Source organism: Procambarus clarkii, chromosome 22 (assembly GCF_040958095.1).
Source record: "Procambarus clarkii isolate CNS0578487 chromosome 22, FALCON_Pclarkii_2.0, whole genome shotgun sequence".
Taxonomy (NCBI): domain Eukaryota; kingdom Metazoa; phylum Arthropoda; class Malacostraca; order Decapoda; family Cambaridae; genus Procambarus; species Procambarus clarkii.
In genome coordinates, this window is record NC_091171.1 from 11,086,257 (window position 1) to 11,110,748 (window position 24,492).

Genomic DNA, 24,492 nt, shown 5'->3' on the forward strand with positions numbered 1-24,492 from the left:
TTACCTTACCTATCTTACCTAACTTTACCTATCTTACCTAACTTAACCTTCATAACCTAACTTTACCTATCCTAACATAACTTACCTTACCTTACCTATCTTATCTAACTTTACCTATCTTACCTAACGTAACCACCTTCATAACCTAACTTTACCTATCCTAGCATAACCTACCTTACCTTACCTATCTTACCTAACTTTACCTATCCTAACATAACTTAACCTTCATAACCTAACTTTACCTATCCTAACATAACCTACCTTACCTTAACTATCTTACCTAACTTTACCTATCCTAACATAACTTACCTTACCTATCATACCTAACTTACCTAACCTAACTTACCTACATTTACCTAACTTACCTACATTACCTAACTTTACCTATCCTAACTTAACTTACCTACATTTACCTAACTTAACCTGCTTAACCTAACTTTACCTATCCTAACTTAACTTACCTAACTTATCCTGCTTAACCTAACTTACCTACATTGCCTAACTTAACTTAACCTGCTTAACCTAACTTACATAACTTAACCTAACTTACCTAACTTAACCTAACTTACCTACATTTACCTAACTTAACCTGCTTAACCTAACTTTACCTATCCTAACTTACATAACTTAACCTAACTTACCTAACTTAACCTAACTTACCTACATTTACCTAACTTAACCTGCTTAACCTAACTTTACCTATCCTAACTTTACCTATCCTAACTTAACTTACCTAACTTACCTAACTTAACCTAACTTACGTACATTTACCTAACTTAACCTTCTTAACCTAACTTTACCTATCCTAACTTAACTTACCTAACTTATCCTGCTTAACCTAACTTACCTACATTACCTAACTTAACCTGCTTAACCTAACTTACCTAATTTAACCTAACTTTACATATCTTACCTAACTTAACATTCATAACCTAACTTTACCTATCCTAACATAACTTACCTTACATTACCTATCTTACCTAACTTTACCTAACTTACATAACTTAACCTGCTTAACCTAACTTATATAACTTATCTTACCTATCCTAACGTAACCTAACTTGCTTTACCTAACTTATTCTCACATTCCCAAACTGATGTATCCTAACTTATCTAGTCCAGCCAGACATGATCTAACTTACATAATTATTCCTGCTTGTCTTTTGTGTTTCGTCAATCATTGTCTCATATTCATTTACTCATTTCAAGGGTTAATTTCTCAAATGGACATTTTGCATTTCAAGTGTTATTTGTTTAAGATTAGGTGTCTAACCATTTCAAAGGATTTTTGTTAAATATGGGAATTTACTCGTTTCAAGGGCAAATTTCTCAAATGGTCATTTTTGCAGATCAAGGGTTATTTGTTAAAGTTCATCAAGTTGCTCATAAGTTGTATTTATTATGTTTATCATTTATTCTTATTCCCCAACCCCTTAACCTAACCTCTTGTAATCTTAGTGTATTTAGTAGGTTCTATCATATGTTCTTATTCCCCAACCCTTTAACCTAACCTTTCAGATGTAGTTTATTGTGTTTTTTGACGTATTTGTTGAATATATTATCCTTTTCCTAACCTTTCAGATGTAGTTTTGTTTCTCCTTTTTGTATATTTTTACCCAAACCCACCATCCCTCTTAACCTTCTTTCCTTCTTTTACTTTGTTTCACATATAAGTTCATTCTTTATCTTAGTAATAATAAAATTACAATAGTAAAGAATCAGGTCTACTAAGACTTGAAATTGAGAAAAACAAGAGAGCAAGTGAGTGAGAGCATGAAAAGAGGAGAAAAAAAAGTAAGAGAGAGGGGGAGGAAGAGCATGGGAGCACTAAGACTTGAATTTGAGAAAAAGAAAAACTAAGTGAATGAGAGTGAGGGTGAGAGAATGGGAGCATTAAGACTTGAATTTGAGAAAGAAGAGAGCATTTGAGCAAATGAGGGAGAGAGAGGGGGAGGAAGAGAGAGAATAAGGGAGAGAGATAGAAAAGGAGGGTTAGAAGGAGTAGGAGAATCAAAGTAAAAGAAGGAAAGAAGGTTAAGAGGGATGGTGGGTTTGGGTAAAAATATACAAAAAGGAGAAACAAAACTACATCTGAAAGGTTAGGAAAAGGATAATATATTCAACAAATACGTCAAAAAACACAATAAACTACATCTGAAAGGTTAGGTTAAAGGGTTGGGGAATAAGAACATATGATAGAACCTACTAAATACACTAAGATTACAAGAGGTTAGGTTAAGGGGTTGGGGAATAAGAATAAATGATAAACATAATAAATACAACTTATGAGCAACTTGATGAACTTTAACAAATAACCCTTGATCTGCAAAAATGACCATTTGAGAAATTTGCCCTTGAAACGAGTAAATTCCCATATTTAACAAAAATCCTTTGAAATGGTTAGACACCTAATCTTAAACAAATAACACTTGAAATGCAAAATGTCCATTTGAGAAATTAACCCTTGAAATGAGTAAATGAATATGAGACAATGATTGACGAAACACAAAAGACAAGCAGGAATAATTATGTAAGTTAGATCATGTCTGGCTGGACTAGATAAGTTAGGATACATCAGTTTGGGAATGTGAGAATAAGTTAGGTAAAGCAAGTTAGGTTACGTTAGGATAGGTAAGATAAGTTATATAAGTTAGGTTAAGCAGGTTAAGTTATGTAAGTTAGGTAAAGTTAGGTAAGATAGGTAATGTAAGGTAAGTTATGTTAGGATAGGTAAAGTTAGGTTATGAATGTTAAGTTAGGTAAGATATGTAAAGTTAGGTTAAGCAGGTTAAGTTAGGTAATGTAGGTAAGTTAGGTTAAGCAGGATAAGTTAGGTAAGTTAAGTTAGGATAGGTAAAGTTAGGTTAAGAAGGTTAAGTTAGGTAAATGTAGGTAAGTTAGGTTAAGTTAGGTAAGTTAGGTTAAGTTATGTAAGTTAGGATAGGTAAAGTTAGGTTAAGCAGGTTAAGTTAGGTAAATGTAGGTAAGTTAGGTTAAGTTAGGTAAGTTAGGTTAAGTTATGTAAGTTAGGTTAAGCAGGTTAAGTTAAGTTAGGCAATGTAGGTAAGTTAGGTTAAGCAGGATAAGTTAGGTAAGTTAAGTTAGGATAGGTAAAGTTAGGTTAAGCAGGTTAAGTTAGGTAAATGTAGGTAAGTTAGGTAAGTTAAGTTAGGATAGGTAAAGTTAGGTAATGTAGGTAAGTTAGGTAAATGTAGGTAAGTTAGGTATGATAGGTAAGGTAAGTTATGTTAGGATAGGTAAAGTTAGGTAAGATAGTTAAGGTAAGGTAGGTTATGTTAGGATAGGTAAAGTTAGGTTATGAAGGTTAAGTTATGTTAGGATAGGTAAAGTTAGGTAAGATAGGTAAGGTAAGGTAGGTTATGCTAGGATAGGTAAAGTTAGGTTATGAAGGTTACGTTAGGTAAGATAGGTAAAGTTAGGTAAGATAGGTAAGGTAAGTTATGTTAGGATAGGTAAAGTTAGGTTATGAAGGTTAAGTTAGGTAAGATAGGTAAAGTTAGGTAAGATAGGTAAGGTAAGGTAAGTTATGTTAGGATAGGTAAAGTTAGGTTTAGGAACGTTACGTTAACTAAGTAACATTGGGTGGAGAGGATAGGTTACGTAGGATTTGGGCAGTGTAGTTCTGAGAACAGTTTTAGGGTAAAGTGACTAAAAAAATATGTTTTAACAGAAGTGCAGGTTTGGTATGAAAAGCTGAACTAGTTACATTTTGGAGAGAAATTTTATGACTGAAGATGTCTTAAAGAATAACATGATGGAAAAAGGAGAGTTTCTTTGATGAACGAAGGTGTCTTAGAGAACAACTTTTGGTGAACGAAGGTGAATTAGAGATCACTTTGATGACTCTGAGAATAACTTTGGTCAACGAATATGGATTGGAAAGTTTCTCTAATGAACGAAGGTGACTTAACGATTAACTTTTATGATTTAGAGAACATCTTTGATGTCTTAGAGAACAACATTGATGTCTTAGAGAACAACATTGATGTCTTAGAGAATAACTTTTATGTCTTAGAGAACAACTTTGAAGAGCAAGATTAACTTTAGATGTCTCTGAGAATAACTTTTATAACATAGAAATTAACTTTAATGAACAAAAGTGAGTTACAGAATAACTTTGATGACTCTGTGAATAACTTTGATGACTTTGAGAACATGAGTAGTATTTTGTTAGCTCAGAGAATAACTTTTTGATGACATAGAGAATAACTTTTATGTCTTAGAGAAGAACATTGATGGCTTAGAGAGAATATCTTTGATGAAAGATGATGTCTTAGATTAACTTTGACGTCTCTTGGAATAACTTTGATGACTTTGAGAACAAGTTTGATAGCTCTGAGAAAGACTTTGTTGCCTTAGAGAATACCTTTGTTGTCTTAGAGAATAACTTTGAGGACTTAGAGAATTAATATGTTGAACGAAAGTGAGTTAGAGATTACCTTTGTTAACTCTGAGATTAACTTTGATGAACGAGAAAATACTTTTTGATGGCATAGAGAATAATTTTGATAGCTCTGAGAATAACTTTTATGCCTCTGAGATTAACTATAATGAACGAAGATGTCTTAGAAAGATTCTCTGATGAACGAGAAAATACTTTTTGATGGCATAGAGAATAATTTTGATAGCTCTGAGAATAACTTTTATGCCTCTGAGATTAACTTTAATGAACGAAGATGTCTTAGAAAGATTCTCTGATGAACGAAAGGTTACTTAGAGAATAGCATTTTGATGACTGAGATTAACTTTTTGATGACTCTGAGAATAACTTTTATGCCTCTGAGATTAACTTTAATGAACGAAGATGTCTTAGAAAGTTTCTCTGATGAACGAAAGGCTACTTAAAGAATAGCATTTTGATGACTGAGATTAACTTTTTGATGACTCTGAGAATAACTTTGAGGATGCGAGTAAATTTTTGAGTGTTTGAGAGTGTCTTTTGGTATCTCGAAGAGTAACTTTGGTGTTACGGAGAGCACCTTTGACTATTTTTCTTACTTAACGACATATAATTTTATTTACGAAAGTGTTGAAAAAGTTACATTTGACTATTTTAGTTGAGGAAAGACAAAGAAAAAAAATATGACAGTGACTATTTTAGTGCTCCACAAAGTATAAATGTCAGTTAAGAATGACGATGATAGATATCTTTGACTATATTTTCTTACTTGACGAAAACATAATTTTAGTTAGGAACAATGATGAATATGACTTTCTGTTGATTGATGGATAATTTTAGTTATGAAATGACAATGAAACATGAAGAACACGGTTATTTTCTGATGACTAGGGAATAAGTTTAGTTATGAACAGTGCTGGAAAGATTCCTTTGACAATTTTTAGCTAAGAGAAAGGTTGTTTTAGTTAAGAACGGTGTTGAATGAGATTAAGCCTGACTATTTTTTTGGTTGATTGGATAATAAGTTTAGTTGAGAAATGACGAAAGTGACTATGTTTTAGTTGATTGGCGAAAGATTTTTAGTTAAGAAGTTACAAGAAAGGTTTGTCTTAGTAAATTTGGAACTGAATAAAGTGTAGATTTGTTTAAGAACGGGGATGGTAGAACTATTAAGTTGTCTATGAGAATTACTTTGACATAGTTTTGCAAATAAAAACTGGGTGACTAAAATTGTTGAGGGAACTGTATTGCAGTATAATATTATTTGACAAAGAACTAGTTAGTGAATCGAAGAAACAAATTGGTTTAAAGAAACAAAGAACATAAAAAAAAATTGAGGTTAAGTAGGGGAATGAACACAGTGAACATACGGTGAACACAGAAAAAATGTAAGAAAAAGTTGATGAATTGAGTGAACATGCAGGGAATATGAACTTAGAGAATATGAAGACATGATAAGGAACATAGGGAATACAAAGACTGAACACTGAACATGTGAAGAACAAGCTAAGAACATTGAGAACATGAATATTGAGTATAAAAGTTATACAGAGAACATATGATGTACATGAAAACATGACAAAGAACATAGTGAACATATGGGGAAAATGGTAGAAAACAGAAAACTTGAGAAAACCAGGTGAAAAATTTTGAACTGAGCATGCTATGAACATTTGTAGAACATGGAATGAACACAGAAAACATGTAAAAAATGTGAAGAACACAGGTGATTATAGAGAAAATATGCAAATACAGTATGATTATTGAAGGTTTGGATACGTCAGGGGATGAGAATGGTAAGGTAATTACTCTGATAAACAGATAGACTGGAGAGGGGCTTGATCGGATATATTTATGTTCGATGATCTAAGACTGAGGAAATGGAGCTTGGCTAATGTCCAGATTAATTTTTATTACGTTAGAAATAAGGTGATCTTAAATCTCAGGGTGATTTAGTTGGAAAATAAAGAACTTGTACAAAATGAACTAAGCCGTGGCACAAGAGTTGAAACTTGATAACTGAACTGGTTTTATTTACTATGTCTGAAATACAGAGGGTAAAAATTTCAGGGAAATTGATGGGTTATTTACAAATATACGAGAGAGAACTAAGGTGGGGACGAGAGCTGGAGCTCAGTATCTGACTTGATCTTATTTACTAACTTTGAAGTATGTCTGCTTTTAAATTTTGGGGAAAATTGATCTGTTACTAACGATCTTGTACAAATGAACTAAGCTGGGGGACAAGAGCTAGAGTTTGATAATTGTTTGGATTTACTAAACTACGTCTGAAATACAGAGGGTAGAAATTTCAGGGAATTTGATAGGATAATACCGAAGACACGAGAGGGAAGTAAGGCGGGGGATGAGAGCTGGAGCTCAGTAACTGACTTGATCTTATTTACTGTGTCTGAAATACAGAGGGTAAAAATTTCAGGGAATTTGATTAGGTTGACGAAGATGTGCGAGGGAACTAAGGTGGAGGACAAGAGCTGGAGCTCGGTAACTAAATTACTGTATTGAACTACGTTTGAAATATGATTATTTTTAAATTTTAGAGGGATTGGACTGTTAGTATTCATTATACGACAGGGGACTAAGGCGGGGGATAGGAGCTTGAGCTCGATACCAAATTATTGTATTTTAATACGTTTGAAATAGCTGTGTTTTAAATCTCGAAGAAAATGATTGGATACTAAAGAAGATGTATTAGTAAAACTAAGCTGGGAATGTGAGCTAGTCCCTGACTTTGTTTATATATGTAAAACTGAATAGTTTATTGAAAAGGAACTATGAATGAACAATATGAAGGAGAGAGAGGGACGGTCCAGATATTATGGAGAAGATAAGATAAGAGGTGACCTGCATGCAGCGTCTGGCTGGCTGGCATAAGGTAAATAAAGGCGACGCGAGAGATTGTGAGGTAAGGGGGGGAGGGAGGGGGGTGTGAGGTATATGAGTGGGAGATGCAGGGGGAGGGAAAGGTGAGGGAGGGGGGATGGCAGGGAAATGAATCAGATATATAGTAATATACAAGTTTCTAAGTAAGAAACAAATAAGAACTTTTAACAAAACTCATATGACATTATTTCATGATAAGACCTTTAACAAACTTCTAAAGTCTCGGAAATTATTTTTCATCATAAGAACTTTAACAAACTCGTATGACATTATTTTTCATTATAAGAACTTTAACAAAATTCTAAAATCTGTGACTGACAAAATTACCTGAAAACCCTGGCTCATAAACACGAATTTGAATTTCTCCCATAAGACCTTTAACAAACTTCTAAGTTTCGGAAATTAATTTTTCTCTTAAGAAATCCTTACTTCCAAATCTGTGACTGACAAAATTTACCTGAAAACCCTGGCACACACGCGGGATATTGGAACCTCAAAACCCTGGCCCGTACAGGGGATATTGGACCTGAAAACCCTGGCCCGCACAGGGGATATTGGACCTGAAAACCCTGGCCCGCACAGGGGATATTTGACCTGAAAAAAAAATATCGTCTGTGGGGTGTCATCCCTACTACTGAGGCCAGGGTGGAGAGAGTATAGTGTGGAGGCCAGGGTGGAGAGTACAGTGTGGAGGCCAGGGTGGAGAGAGTATAGTGTGGAGGCCAGGGTGGAGAGTACAGTGTGGAGGCCAGGGTGGAGAGAGTATAGTGTGGAGGCCAGGGTGGAGAGTACAGTGTGGAGGCCAGGGTGGAGAGAGTACAGTGTGGAGGCCAGGGTGGGGAGTACAGTGTGGAGGCCAGGGTGGGGAGTACAGTGTGGAGGCCAGGGTGGAGAGAGTATAGTTTTGAGGCCAGGGTGGAGAGAGTACAGTGTGGAGGCCATGGTGGAGAGTACAGTGTGGAGGCCAGGGTGGAGAGAGTATAGTGTGGAGGCCAGGGTGGGGACTACAGTGTGGAGGCCAGGGTGGAGAGAGTATAGTTTTGAGGTCAGGGTGGAGAGAGTACAGTGTGGAGGCCAGGGTGGAGAGAGTATAGTTTTGAGGCCAGGGTGGAGAGAGTATAGTGTGGAGGCCAGGGTGGAGAGAGTACAGTGTGGAGGCCAGGGTGGAGAGAGTATAGTGTGGAGGCCAGGGTTGAGAGAGTATAGTGTGGAGGCCAGGGTGTAGAGAGTATAGTGTGGAGGCCAGGGTGGAGAGAGTATAGTGTGGAGGCCAGGGTGGAGAGTACAGTGTGGAGGCCAGGGTGGAGAGAGTACAGTGTGGAGGCCAGGGTGGAGAGTACAGTGTGGAGGCCAGGGTGGGGAGTACAGTGTGGAGGCCAGGGTGGAGAGAGTATAGTTTTGAGGCCAGGGTGGAGAGAGTATAGTGTGGAGGCCAGGGTGGCTAGGGGTGTTGTTACTGTGACTCACCGCCAGCATTAACAATAACCTACAGTAAGCCGGGTGACCGAGCTAACCATCACTGTGCCCCTCAGCGCGCCTTCAGGCTGCACAAGGAGCACGAGACAGAAATTGCCGAGTCTCTGGTGCAGAGAATACGCGAGCTGCAGGACGCTGGCGCCGAGGTCAACATCCACACCGTTCCCTGCCAGGCGCACCACCTCGCTCTCCCGCCTGACCACAGGTGAGTTACACGACGCGTCACCTGACCTCACTGTCCCTCCTGAAGACTGGGGCAGCCCAGTAGGAGGCCTGGTCGACGACCGGGCCGCGGGGACGCTAAGCCCCGGAAGCATCTCAAGGTAACCAGCCCTCCCCATCACCCGTTGAGATGTTAGTCTCGTCCTCACCACACACTCACACCTTGACCAAGCACTCAGGAGAGTGAGAAAGACTTGGAGTAAATTCTTGACATATATTTCACAAATACAAATGTGTGGGTTTTTATCCTATGTTATTATGTTTGTGAGAAAACATTATTACCATTATTAACTCATGGTAAAGTTTATTTTGTTGCGGTGGTGGTGGTTGTTGTACTGTTATGGTGGTGGTTGTTGTACTGTTATGGTGGTGGTTGTTGTACTGTTATGGTGGTGGTTTTTGTTGTACTGTTATGGTGGTGGTTGTTGTACTGTTATGGTGGTGGTTGTTGTACTGTTATGGTGGTGGTTGTTGTACTGTTATGGTGGTGGTGGTTGTTGTACTGTTATGGTGGTGGTGGTGGTTGTTGTACTGTTATGGTGGTGGTGGTGGTTGTACTGTTATGGTGGTGGTGGTGGTTGTTGTACTGTTATGGTGGTGGTGGTTGTTGTACTGTTATGGTGGTGGTGGTGGTTGTTGTACTGTTATGGTGGTGGTGGTTGTTGTTGTACTGTTATGGTGGTACTTGTTGTACTGTTATGGTGGTGGTTGTTGTACTGTTATGGTGGTGGTTGTTGTACTGTTATGGTGGTACTTGTTGTACTGTTATGGTGGTGGTTGTTGTACTGTTATGGTGGTGGTTGTTGTACTGTTATGGTGGTGGTGGTGGTTGTTGTACTGTTATGGTGGTGGTGGTGGTTGTTGTACTGTTATGGTGGTGGTGGTTGTTGTACTGTTATGGTGGTGGTGGTGGTTGTTGTACTGTTATGGTGGTGGTGGTGGTTGTTGTACTGTTATGGTGGTGGTTGTTGTTGTACTGTTATGGTGGTACTTGTTGTACTGTTATGGTGGTGGTTGTTGTACTGTTATGGTGGTGGTTGTTGTACTGTTATGGTGGTACTTGTTGTACTGTTATGGTGGTGGTTGTTGTACTGTTATGGTGGTGGTTGTTGTTGTACTGTTATGGTGGTGGTTGTTGTTGTACTGTTATGGTGGTGGTTGTTGTACTGTTATGGTGGTGGTTGTTGTACTGTTATGGTGGTGGTTGTTGTACTGTTATGGTGGTGGTTGTTGTACTGTTATGGTGGTGGTTGTTGTACTGTTATGGTGGTGGTTGTTGTACTGTTATGGTGGTGGTTGTTGTACTGTTATGGTGGTGGTTGTTGTACTGTTATGGCGGTACTTGTTGTACTGTTATGGTGGTGGTTGTTGTACTGTTATGGTGGTGGTTGTTGTTGTACTGTTATGGTGGTGGTTGTTGTACTGTTATGGTGGTGGTTGTTGTACTGTTATGGTGGTGGTTGTTGTTGTACTGTTATGGTGGTGGTTGTTGTACTGTTATGGTGGTGGTGGTTGTTGTACTGTTATGGTGGTACTTGTTGTACTGTTATGGTGGTGGTTGTTGTACTGTTATGGTGGTGGTGGTGGTTGTACTGTTATGGTGGTACTTGTTGTACTGTTATGGTGGTGGTTGTTGTACTGTTATGATGGTGGTTGTTGTACTGTTATGGTGGTGGTGGTTGTTGTACTGTTATGGTGGTACTTGTTGTACTGTTATGGTGGTGGTTGTTGTACTGTTATGGTGGTGGTTGTTGTACTGTTATGGTGGTGGTTGTTGTACTGTTATGGTGGTACTTGTTGTACTGTTATGGTGGTGGTTGTTGTACTGTTATGGTGGTGGTTGTTGTACTGTTATGGTGGTGGTTGTTGTTGTACTGTTATGGTGGTACTTGTTGTACTGTTATGGTGGTGGTTGTGTACTGTTATGGTGGTGGTTGTTGTACTGTTATGGTGGTGGTTGTTGTACTGTTATGGTGGTGGTTGTTGTACTGTTATGGTGGTACTTGTTGTACTGTTATGGTGGTGGTTGTTGTACTGTTATGGTGGTGGTTGTTGTACTGTTATGGTGGTGGTTGTTGTTGTACTGTTATGGTGGTACTTGTTGTACTGTTATGGTGGTGGTTGTTGTACTGTTATGGTGGTGGTTGTTGTACTGTTATGGTGGTGGTTGTTGTTGTACTGTTATGGTGGTACTTGTTGTACTGTTATGGTGGTGGTTGTTGTACTGTTATGGTGGTGGTTGTTGTACTGTTATGGTGGTGGTTGTTGTACTGTTATGGTGGTGGTTGTTGTACTGTTATGGTGGTGGTTGTTGTACTGTTATGGTGGTGGTTGTTGTTGTACTGTTATGGTGGTACTTGTTGTTCTGTTATGGTGGTGGTTGTTGTACTGTTATGGTGGTGGTTGTTGTACTGTTATGGTGGTGGTTGTTGTACTGTTATGGTGGTGGTGGTTGTACTGTTATGGTGGTGGTTGTTGTACTGTTATGGTGGTGGTTGTTGTACTGTTATGGTGGTGGTTGTTGTACTGTTATGGTGGTGGTTGTTGTACTGTTATGGTGGTACTTGTTGTACTGTTATGGTGGTGGTTGTTGTACTGTTATGGTGGTGGTTGTTGTACTGTTATGGTGGTACTTGTTGTTCTGTTATGGTGGTGGTTGTTGTACTGTTATGGTGGTGGTTGTTGTACTGTTATGGTGGTGGTTGTTGTACTGTTATGGTGGTGGTTGTTCTACTGTTATGGTGGTACTTGTTGTACTGTTATGGTGGTGGTTGTTGTACTGTTATGGTGGTGGTGGTTGTACTGTTATGGTGGTGGTGGTTGTACTGTTATGGTGGTGGTTGTTGTACTGTTATGGTGGTGGTTGTTGTATTGTTATGGTGGTGGTTGTTGTACTGTTATGGTGGTGGTTGTTGTATTGTTATGGTGGTGGTTGTTGTACTGTTATGGTGGTGGTGGTTGTACTGTTATGGTGGTGGTGGTTGTTGTACTGTTATGGTGGTGGTGGTGGTTGTACTGTTATGGTGGTGGTGGTTGTACTGTTATGGTGGTGGTGGTTGTACTGTTATGGTGGTGGTGGTTGTTGTACTGTTATGGTGGTGGTGGTGGTTGTACTGTTATGGTGGTGGTTGTACTGTTATGGTGGTGGTGGTTGTTGTACTGTTATGGTGGTGGTGGTGGTTGTACTGTTATGGTGGTGGTTGTTGTATTGTTATGGTGGTGGTTGTTGTACTGTTATGGTGGTGGTGGTTGTACTGTTATGGTGGTGGTGGTTGTTGTACTGTTATGGTGGTGGTGGTGGTTGTACTGTTATGGTGGTGGTTGTTGTACTGTTATGGTGGTGGTGGTTGTACTGTTATGGTGGTGGTGGTTGTACTGTTATGGTGGTGGTGGTTGTTGTACTGTTATGGTGGTGGTGGTGGTTGTACTGTTATGGTGGTGGTTGTACTGTTATGGTGGTGGTTGTTGTTGTATGTGTTGTGGCTGCTGTATTATAAAACAATACAACAAAAGTTGCTGTGTTCTGAAAGAATGAAACGGTACAGAACTTTTGTAATTATTTGTATAGTTTGTATGAATAGTCAACCCGTCCTCCTGTTTTGATAGTACTCTGTGTAACTGTGTGCGCCATGGTACATATATTGACGTAAAAGGCACTTACATATGCCAGCTCTGGGTATCTAGGCATTCAACTTTCGGTTTGTAACTCGGTTTGTAACTCAACTTTCGGTTTGAATGTATGTACTTTTATGTGTATGAACATTATTATTATTATTATTATTATTGTTATTATTATTATTATACCACCATCGACTGATGACAGCCTGGTGTTGGACGACCACCATCACGAGGACCTGCACGACCACCACCAGGCCAAGGACGAGGCCGCGCCCTCTGGCTTGGAAAAGGAGACGTTGAAGGACGAACTGAAGATCGTGGAGGAGGAGGAGGAGGTTGAGCGGCGAGAGAGTCGTCCCCGGGAGCATCGCAAGGTCAAGAAGGCTCCGCCCAAGAAGGTTCAAAAGCTGCATAACCTGACGGGCGACCTCCTCTTCCAGGTGGGACCAGTGTGAGGGCTGCTTCAGGACAGGCATGACGGGAGCGGGGATAGGAATAGGATGGAGCGAGGGGAAGGAAGGGGACCACAGGGAGGAGGAAAATAAGATCAAGCGTCCCAACAGTCACAAGGAGAGTGAGAGGGTGGGAGCTGAGGAAGTGAAGTAGATGGGTCAAGACGTTAGAGTAAGACAAGTATGATCATGGGCGGTGGGGCGGAGCTGAGGCACCCAGTGCGGGGTGCGGGAGGCCTGGTGAGGAGTGTAGGCGGAAGACATGAATAACGCTGTGAAGCTGGGTAGTGTGAGGAGGCACAACAGGCGTGAATGACGAAGAACAGTGAGTAATGAGGTTGTGAGGCAGTCTGAGTACCCCAGATAATCATAAGGAAATAAATAATAACGAGTCTGCCCATGCGGAGCAGCCTATATATGAAAGCTTCCAGCGAGGTTGTTTCTATATAATTCTCCTACAACACTTGCTTCATCAACAACCCTATTTCCTAACTAATGTTTACCTATTTACCATGTATTTTGTGACCCAACGATTTGGGCTGGGTGGTAGAGCGACGGTCTAGATTTAAACAGGTCGGCGTTCAATCTCTGACCGTCCAAGTGGTTGGGCACCATTCCTTCCCCCTTTCCCATCCCAAATCCTTATCCTGACCCCTTTCAAGTGCTATAAAGTCGTAATGGCTTAGCTCTTTCCCCTGATAATTTAAAAAACTATCTCTTTATTTTGTAAATTTAAATACCTAAATTTTAAATTTGTTTATATTTTTCTCGTCTCGGAGGCTATGGGTACCAACAACTGCACCAGACGTGGTACCCATTTTATTAAGCCCTGTTCAGTTACGTCTTGTAAAACACTTTCGTCCATGTGAAGAGTGCAGACATCACCCCACTGCTCTGTCCCGTCCCACTGAATGGACGTCTTCTTTTAGTCAATCTTCATGAGGGACGCTTGGAATGCCTTGTGTGTAATTTCTAACATTGCAGCTTCTATTATTACCGCCACAAAATATTCCTCCAAGTATCCTTATTTCTCACATTTATACATTAATTTATACATTTATACTTGGTTTTTGGGTCCCAATAAATATTACTCGGATTATTGTCTTTTGATTTCGTAAACTCTCTCTTGTGTAGATGTATCTGGCACCAGTCGTTTTCCCCCGGGCTGAGAGCCTACAGTTGTCACCACTGAAGACCACCTGCCAATGTTGGGTCTGTTGAGGGCCTGTAAAATGTGCGTGCGTCTTGGTTGGGATATATTACCCGCCATATTTCTAGTTTATCAACAAATTTACTAATGTTGCTTTTCACAGAGACATGTTAGTCGTTATGTTCATGGTGAAGAACCCAGGAACAGTCCACTTGCGACTGTTCTCGACTGTGACTTAACTCTATTTATGCTGGCACCGTCTTCTGAAGTATCCATCTTCTTACAGTACTTGCTAAAACGAAGATTTCGTTTCTTCCAAGTTTCTACTTCTTAACCTATACCATTGATAGGTTAAGTAATAATTGTAAATAAGAAGCAATAAGATGCTTATCTTAACATACTAAGAAGGTTAGGTGAGGTCGGTGTTTTCTATGAAGCTTTTCAAGGTAAACTAATATATTCACAATCAATTAGTATGTCACATATGCACTTATTAAATAAGCCAATATTGACTATAAGCAAGTGCGAGAATGGGTTGCCCTTTCCAGCCCATTGTCGTCGTGAGGGAGCTTGGTGGGTGGTTACTGGGGACTGTGCTCCATGGGACAGTCCTCTGGCCTTTTGAAGCCTTATGCTCCTGCTGCTGTCTTCACTAATTGTGCTGTTCACTATTTTCTCTTAAGTTTCGTTTTCCTTCCCCCTCCCCTCCTCCCCCCCCCTCCTCCCCCCCCTCTCTCCTTTCTCATTCTTTCTTGCCGATCTTTTGGCAATCTTGACTTTAGGACATTTTCAGTTTTGGCGCCTGGGTGTTTGGGGAGGTGCGCGCACTCACCCGTAGAAATGTGGTACCCAGCGTTGCGAGCGAGGGGACGCTTTTATTGTCAATCCTCCTTTCGTTACTGAACCCGATCTCGACGGACTGACGGTTCTTAAGGTGGGGTTTGCAGGGTGTACACTCACGATGCACCCCTAGGGGGGGGGGCCCAGCCTCTCTCTTGTTGGGTGTCCTATTCTCTAATAGTGGCTCCATGGTGGGTGTGGGGGGGCTCATTCATGAATTAAATTATTACCCCCCTCGTTTCTGTGCCGCTGAATGATCCTTTTATAACTAACTAGGCTCGTGGGGCGGACGACCAAGCTCCCGAGTCGGACAGTGTTGGAAGACTGGGCTCTGTAGCCCCCATTACATTGAGCCCAGACCAAGCTACTCTTTTGACCCCTTCCGATTATGCCCCTCCGCTCCCTTCCCTCCTCTGTGGTCGGGTTGAGCTTCAAGCCCCTCAGTGGTGACCACCTCTTCAACCTGGAGCAGGTACTTCACTCATTGTGACAACTGCACCTTTAACCCCCCCCCCTTCTTACTGGGGTGCTTGGTGCCGACTTCTCCACCGACGCCCTCACACGATTCCTTCAAGTGCTAATATGTTCAACACCTTGTTTGGTTCTGCTACATGGACTAAATACTTTGATCTCAACCATCTGAACTCTACACACCCTGACGATTTCACCCTCCATGAACACCTCTTTGATTCGGTGGATGCCTCTATTACTTTTAACCCCCACCCATTTTGGTAAAGTGTCATTGTTGCTGCTCCTCAGGATGCAGCTGCTCACTTACCTGCATTGTCCAGCATTGGGGAGACCCCTGTTAGGGTCTCATAGTAAATGCCCAGTTAAATGCCAGTATTGGCACTGTTATCGTTCCGCACCATGTTGCGACTGGTGTTAGGGACCTGAAAGACTGCCACGAGGATATTAAACATGTCCTTGAAGCCCAAGGCCATTCTGTCCTCCAGGTTGGTATGTTCACCCGACCCCCTCGTGGTCGTCGTCATCAGTCTCTCCACGTTGTGAAAATCACTTTTGATAGTAGAACCCTTCTGCCTTCAATAATTCTTGCTGGTGCCCGATGATCCGTTCAGGAGTACATTCCCTCTCCTATACTTTGCAATAAGTGCTGGAAATTTGGGTATGGTGCCCTCAAATGCACAAGTGTGGTGTGTGTATGCCCTATGTGTGGGGACTCGGGGTCACTTTAAGGCTGAGTGATCTTCCCCCCAGGCTCGCTGCCTCAGTTGTGGTCACGCCCACCCTACCTTCTCCCGCGCGTGTATTCACTACAAATTTGAGGAAGTCATCCTTAATTTGCAGCACCGCGATCGTTTGTCCTTTCCTGAGGCAAGACGCCAAGTCCACCATCTCTCGTTTTCCGCTAACACATCTTATTCTCGAGTGTTGGGTTCTACCTCTCCTCGCCCTTCCCTCCTTACTCAATCTAACAACCATTTCTTTGGACCCGGACTCACCTGCCGACTACTCCCTGCTCCTTTACGTTCTGAAACAAGGGGTCCCCCTCCTGGTTCTCCGTCTGGTGTTTCCCTCCCTCCTTCCCAGTCTGCTGTCTCTTGTCTTCTTTCCCGTCTCCTCTTGATCCTTCTTCCTAGCCCCCTACCTTGTCTCTTGGCCCTCCACACCGCCTGTCTGTCCAGGCTGTTGGCCATCATCCTCCCAGCAATCTTATTGAGGTTATCTTGAGATAATTTCGGGGCTTAGTGTCCCCACGGGCTGGTCCTTGACCAGGCCTCCTTTTTGTTACACACCCCCAGGAAGCAGCCCGTAGCAGCTGTCTAACTCCCAGGTACCTATTTACTGCTAGGTAACAGGGGCATCAGGGTGAAAGAAACTCTGCCCATTTGTTTCCGCCTCCACAGGGGATCGAACCCAGAACATCAGAACTAAGAATATCGAGTGCTGTCCTCTCAGCTGCCAGGCCCCTTCATGTTTATCGCTCCCGTTCTTCTGTTGAGACTCTCGCCCAGTATGTGTTGCTGCTGGTAGATCTGTCCTTTTAAGTCAGAAACGTAAGCCTGGCTCCTCTCCTCTCCCTTCTTCCCAGTTGGTAAGAAGGCATTGCTTTCTTCCCCACCCTCTGACTCAGACTCTATAACTGCATTCCCTCCCATTTCGGTAGTCGAGCCCCCTGTCCTGGCTTTGGAAGTTCCTCTAGCCCCCGATTCTCGAGCTCTCGGTTGCTGCCCTTGCTGAGGTGCGCTCCCCCTGGTTCTACCCCCCCTTCTCTGCTTCCCTTGACCACCCCTCTCCATTGGCTTCCCTGCTCCGAACCCTGTCCGCCCGCCTCTGGTCCGTCCTCCCACTCCCTTAACTTCATCGTCATTGCTCGATTTACCCATGCCCCCTAACCCTGATTTTACTGATCCTGGTCCTGATCATCTTTAGTATACTGTGTTCTTCTTTGCCTTTGTTTCTTCATTGTTCTCTGTTGCTGTTCTCTCTCCTTTTGACAATGTCTATTCTTCAATGGAATATTCGTTGATTTTATGGCAACTTCAATGAACTCCAACTTCTGATTACACAGTTTTCACCACTTTGTGTTTGTCTCAAGGAGCCGATGCTTGGTGCTTGTCCTTGCCACTTTCGTTGTTATTCCAGACTCCCCCCCCCCCAGCTTCTACTGGGGGGCCGTAATTCTACTGCTCTCTTGATTTGTAATGATATTCCCTTTGTCCTCCTACTTTTTCAGTCGCCTCTCTAATGTTCTACAACCATGTCTTTGTGAATAAATGGTATACGGTCTGTTCCATTTATCTTCCCCCAAATGTCCCGCTTTCTCTTCCTGATCTTAAGCACCTATTGGACTTCTTACCAGAGTCTGTGCTCTTGTTGGGTGATTTCAACTGTTGGCATATCCTCTGGGCTGATCTTTTGACAAACACCCGGGGCCGCCTTTTTTGACCCGTTGGTCCTCTCTTCTTCTATCTCTGCTAAATTATGGTGAACCCACTCCTGTGGCCTCCTGCACTCGCACTCCCTCCTGTCTTAATCTTTCTCTCTGCTCATTTTCTCTTTACTTAGATTTCACTTGGCAGGTTCTTGATGACCTCCATAACAGTGATCATTTCTCCATCCTTGATGCCCCTTTTCTCTTTTTGTCCTTGCCTAGGTGGCAGTTTGCCAAGGCTGACTAGAACCTATTGACCCTACATGCTACTTTCTCTGACCTCCCCACTCTACCTCTCCCTCGAGCCCCCCTCCTTTTTCATGACACCATATTCGGTGCTGCCCTTCGCTCTATTACTCGCATTACCTCCCGGGGCATGCGGAAGTGCGTTCCCTGGTGGAATGCAGATTGCATCAGGCTGTCTGCTGTAAATGTGCAGCCTGGAAGAAACACAGACGCCGGCAGACGACTGCTTCTTTTATTTTATTTCGGTAGGCAAGTGCGATGGCCCGTAGGACCATCTGTACAGCCAAACGTGATAGTTGGAATTCTTATGTCTCCTCAGTTACGTCCAATTCTCCTTTGCCCCAGATCTGGAAGAAAATCCGCAAGATAGCAGGTAAGTTTGGTCTAGATGTTTTGATAGTCCCTCACCTCCGTCATACTTTTTTTTTATTGTTCGTTCTTGAATCTTCTCCCCTAGACATTCGCACTCATCTCCAGCTTCCCTAGAACAATTCATTCTCTCTCTCCGAACTTCAGTCCGCCCTGGTCCTCTTCATTTCTATAGCAGCAGGCTTGGATGACATTGAGATGCTTCACCATCTCCCTCCATACACGTCTCGGTATTTATTAAATCGATATAACCATATCTGGGAGTCATCATCGGCCCCCTTGGACTGGCTCCAGGTGGTGGTTCTTCCTATTCGGAAACCAGGGTTTCTAGGGACATCCCCTAAGGACTTCCACTCCACTGCCCTCACGAGTTGCATTTGCAAGCCCGTTGAGTATATGGTCAATGTCCGTTCGATGTGGTCCATGGAACACTATCAACACCTCTCCCATTCTCAGTCTGGCTTTTGGTAAGTGCCGCAGCACAACCGAAGTCTTGATGAACTTGGTGGTTTATATTCGTACTGTTTTTGCTGCAAAGACCTCCGTTGTCACTGTCCTTTTTAACATGGAAAAGGCATTCGACACCACCTGGAGATAACACATTCTGTCCCAACTCCATTCTTTTGAACTTCGTGGTAATCTCCCTCTCTCCCTACAAAGCTTCCTCTCATGTCCCTTCAGAGTGAGGCTTGGTACTGCTCTCTCTCCCTCTTTTCGGCAATGCGAAGGTGTGTACCCCAAGGTAGTGTTCTGAGCACTACTATTTTTCCTTGTTGCCCTCAATGGTCTTCTTTCCTCCCTTTCCTCTGGTATCATCTCAGCGCTCTATGTCGACGACATTACCCTTTGCTGTCGGGGTGATGACTCGCCTTTCCTTCAACGACGACTTCAACTTGCGTTTGATGCCGTGCCGTCTTGGGCCATCAATCATGGCTGAAAGTTCTCTGCAACTAAGACGAAGCAGGTCGTTCTCCGTCCCTCTTTGTTGCTTTCATGTCCCCTTGTGTACAAAGATTTTGTGAAGCTTTTGGGGTTAATCATTGACACTCGTTTGTCTTAGGTGGCCCATATCTCTTACCTCTGAGTTGAATGCTCTAAGGCCCTTAACCTACTTAAAGTCTTGCCCCATACTATTTTGGAGAGTGGATAGGCGAATGCTCCTCTTTACATTCCTCTCTCGTACTGTCTAAACTCGATTATGGTTGCCCTGCTTACTCATCTGTTTCTCCTTCTACTCCTGGCTGTCCTGATGCTGTGCACCATACTGGGTTACGTCTCGGCTCTGGTGTTTTTCGTTCGACTCCTACCCTCAGCCTGTATGTTGAAACCGACGTCCTGTCTCTCCAGGACCACCATGATCGCTACTGTCTTCGCTACCTTGCGTGGTCCTTACAACACCTCCACTTTCGCTTGTCGTGCTTTGACTTTTACCCCCTCCCTGTTCCCCTTCACTACCTATTTCTGTCCAGATGTCTCACCTATAAAATTCTCTTTCAGCTAGTGTTACCAATATTTCTCCTCGCGTTATTCCATCCTTGCCCCCGTGGAGGGTGCCCCCTTCCTAAATTTTGTAAAACCCTGACCCCATGTTACTAAAGCTTTTACCCCTCCTACAGTTCTAAAATGCCTTTCCTTGAACACTTTTCTTCACACTCCCGCTCCATTTGTCTTCACCGATGGGTCTAAGTCTGCAGATGGTGTTGGCTGCTTGTTATTTTTCCTGACCACACCTATATATGTCACCTGCCTCAGGAGACTAGCATCTTCATGGCAGAACTTTATGCTATTCTCTATACTCTTCGTCAACTGCTTTCTCGCTGTCAATCCTCCTTTGTTGTTGTAGTTGACTCTTGCAGTGCCCTTATGGCTCTGGAGTCCTTTAATCCTGTCCATTCAGTGGTAATCAAGATTCAACATTGGCTGTTTCTTATCTCCAGTAGATTTAATACAGTGTTTTTGCTGGGTTCCCAGACATTGTGGTTTGTCATTAAATGAGCGTGCGGACGCTGCCACTAAGGAAGCTATCCACACTTGTCCCATTTCCCATAAAGGTATTCCTTATTCCGACTTTTACCCAGTTATTCATTGCTCCATCCTTGCCCGTTGGCAGGGTTATTGGTCTTCTGTTACTGGTAACAAACTGCGTACTCTTAAGAGTAGTGTGTCCCTGTGGCTTTCCTCCACCACCGTTACCGGCGGTGGGAAACGGCTCTGGCAAGGTTGCGTATTGGCCATACACATTTAACTCAGACGATGGAGCGCCGCCCTGCTCCTTATTGTCCAAACTGCATTGTCCCTCTTACGGTCGTGCATATTCTTGCTGAATGTCTTGACTTCCAGGATGCTGGTGTCTTGTTTCCTGACCGTCCCTCGCAGTCACTTGTCCCTTGATAGAATTCTTGGTGAATCGGATACATTTGATATCCGAAAAACGCCTTATGCACTTTTCTTCTCACATTGGCAGCCTTAGTGATATTTAGCGCCCTATGATTTTTGCGCACATTTGATGGTGCTACATAGCCTTCCCGGCTTGGTGCCTTCTTTGGATAATTGCTTAGTTGCGATTATCTCTTCAAATCATTTTCTGACAACTGATGTATTACTTACTGTGCAATAATCAGATAAAAATTTAGATAGCTAGATAAATGGTCTATTTCCATTTAAAAATATTGAGTCAGTATTTCCATTACTAAAATTATGGAGCAGCGCCCAACTCCAGGGATATATTAAATCAAATTGACAATGACAGACTGAATTCTCCCTTATACTCGTCTCGGTTTAATTTATACATCGATGTTGACTACTAAAGCTGAAATGGGTATTATAGGCATATAACACTGTATCCATGTTAAATGTCAATCTGGTTTTGGGAGAACACCGGCGATCATTCTGTTCCCTAGCGTCTTCTATATGTTTATAATGGAGTGATCATGTAAGTGTTTATGATGTGATTCAGGCTAATGTTTATAATGAGGTGATGGGGTTAATGTTTAAGATGAGCTCAGTAACACCAGAGGTATAACAGAGGTGTAAGTTACAGTGTACCCTGGTGACAGGCAAAGCGGCTGGAACAGGCGTTGGTGGCCAAACACGGCCTGGAACGGAGGGGCGGCGGAGGGTCGTCGTCTTCGTACCGCCAGAGGAGCCTGAGAGGGCGGTCGTCCCTGCGTCTGGCGGGCGACCTGGCCGCCTCACCCCAGCGGCGCGGCAAGGACCCTTCCCCGAGGACCTGGGCATCTATTGAGGCCATCGCTGTGCCCGGCGAGTCTTCTCATGTGAGTTTCTATTGTCTGGTCAATCTTCACCTCACTCCTCACAATGACACATCATCATCTTCACCTCATCCCTGACAATGACTAGCAACACCATCTTCACCTCATCCTTTACAGTGATGCTACACCATCTTCATCTCATCCCTCACAGTGACGCAACACCATCTTCACCTCACCCCCTCACAGTGACGCATGACTGGAGCGAACGGGACTCACGAAGCAACGCAACAAAGAATCTTAGCTACAGAAAACCAACAGCACCAATATGGAGGCTAAAACTGTAGGCATGAATAATAATGTTTGACATGTTGCAGAGTTGTGGGAGCTGGGAGGGGAGTGGAGGGCAGCAGGCGGCGGCCAGAGCTGCAGCAGGCGCCCTCGTCTCCAGCAGAAGCTTCAGGGGTCCCTCCTCCGCCACCTACTCCTGCGACCCGCAAGATCTCCTCGCTATGAACGCCGAACTCAGCCGCATGGCCAAGGAACTCCGCGTCGAAATGATGAAAATGTGGAGCTTTAGAGGTGAGGGGGGTGAGGTGGGTGACAGAAAGGGGGATGGCTCCGTGAGGGGGGCGGGGGGGGGCCATGAGTGACAGAAGGGTGGCATGGGTAACAGAAGGGGTGTCGTGAGGGGTGGAGGTATGGGTGACAGAAAGGGGGCCGTGAGATGTAGAGGAGAACTCGCCTGGTTCGACAGGTTCCTTATCTAGTTCGTTCCATTTATTTATGACAAACTGAAGAAGTTCCTTCTGACATCTCTGACTAATTTGTGATTCCAGTTTCTTAATTATGTTCCCTCACTCTACTATTGTTCTCTAAACATTGCTTCTCTGTCGTCTTGGTCAGTTCAATTTAGAATCTTGTACGTCAATATCATGTCTGCCCCATTCCTCTTTTCCTCTAGTGTGGTGAGGTTCAGTCCCTTCAGCTTTATTCATAGCTCAATCTCCTCAGCTGAGGTGTGAAAGTGGTTTCCGCTCTCGACTTAAAGTGGAATTTGCACTTAGTACAGAGCTCCACCCTGGAGTGCCAGAGTACACGCACCAGAGTCTGTGTCAAATATTCCATGTGAGTGGACTTAGGTCTAGGATGTTGAGTGTGTATGTGAAGTTCTCATCACTAGTAGTCTAGCTATGACACAATGGCCGCCATGTGTCCAGAGCATTGATAGGACGAGTTAAGCATTTTCATCATAGAAACCAACGCCAAGGTGTCGGCCATCTTGGATACTACTGACTGCAAGTTTCTGCCATAGTCAATGGCCAGAGATTGGCAGGTCGTCATGTCGAACGTTCAACCAAGAATGGATGATGTAGTCATGCTGTCTCGACCCATATCACCTAACACGAGCCTGTGGCAGCCTACTCAGCCTACATGCTGGAAGGGCAATCTATCTCTGATGACCAATGTAGAAACACTTGATGCTGTTCTCCAGGGAGTGCCCACAGCCCCACAATGCAAGCATCATTTCAATATACAAGTTCCAACATTGCTTACATTCTTGTACATCCAGTAGCACGCATAGTTTCACACAGATCCTTAATCCTAATTTTTCCCCGGTACACGACTCGCCAAATCGTTTATCAATCAGGTACCCATTCACTGCTGGGTGAACAGAGGCTACAGTTAAGGATTGGTGCCCAGTCAATCTTCCACGGATACCCCCTCCCATTCTGGCTTGTTGTCGTCGTGAGGGGGCTTGGTGAACGGTTGACGGAGTGTGATGCTCCATGGAACAGTCCTCTGTCCTTTTGAAGTCTTATGCTCCTGCTGCTGTCTTCACAAATTCTGCTGGATGTCTTTTCCTTTTCCTTATGTTTCATTTTTCTCCCCCCCCCCCTTCTCCTTTCTAATTGTCATTTCCCACTGACCTTTTGCCAGTCTTTATTATTCTTTTTGACATCATCTGTTTTGATGCCCGGGTGTTTGGGGAGGCGCATACACTCACCTGTAGAACTGTGATACCCAGTGTCGCGAGCGAGGAGACGCTTTTATTGTCAATCCTACTTTCGTCACTGAACCCAATCTCGACGGACTGACAGTTCTTAAGGTGGCGATTGTGGGGCATATAGTCACGAGGCATCCCTGGGGGTGCCCCAGCCTGTCTCATGTTGGGTATCCTATCCTCTAATTGTGGCTCTATGGTGGTCTGGGGTACATTTGTGAATGAAAGTATTACCTCTCGTTTTCATGTCGCTGAATACTGTTCCTCATAAGACTTCTCAGGCTCGTGGGGTGGGCGACCAAACCCCCGAGTCAGACTGCGTTGAAAGACCAGGCTCTGTAGTCCCCGTTACGTTGGGCCCAGACCTAGTTCTTTCTCTGACCCTCCTGACTACTCCCCTCGGCTCCCCCTCCCTCCTCTGTGGTAAAGTTGAGCCCCAAGCCTCCAGTGGTGACCACCTCGTCCCCTGGCACGGCTCAGTCTCTCATTGTGACTACTGCGCCTTTTAACCCCTTTCTGGGGTTCTCAATGCCGTCCTTGCCACGGCCGCACTCGCACTATCCCTTCCCATACTAATACGTACCATGCCTTGTTTAGTCCTGCTTAATGGGCTAAATACTTTGATCTCCACCATCTGGATCCTTGTTGATTTGGTAGATGCCTTCGTTACTTTTAACCCCACCCT

The 24,492-nt window shown here is 43.3% G+C and overlaps 1 protein-coding gene across 5 annotated transcripts in view; it reads left to right on the forward strand.

The window, feature by feature from the left end:
- Positions 1 to 24,492, forward strand: part of LOC123757090 (microtubule-associated protein futsch) — a 199,481-nt gene that overhangs the window by 150,444 nt on the left and 24,545 nt on the right. For all 5 annotated transcript variants that reach the window (XM_069329441.1, XM_069329442.1, XM_069329443.1 and 2 more), the window contains 4 exons: positions 8,854 to 9,002; positions 12,843 to 13,077; positions 21,650 to 21,868; positions 22,180 to 22,384. In XM_069329441.1, coding sequence (XP_069185542.1) covers positions 8,854 to 9,002; positions 12,843 to 13,077; positions 21,650 to 21,868; positions 22,180 to 22,384 — 808 coding nt within the window. The remainder of the gene's footprint in view (positions 1 to 8,853; positions 9,003 to 12,842; positions 13,078 to 21,649; positions 21,869 to 22,179; positions 22,385 to 24,492) is intronic.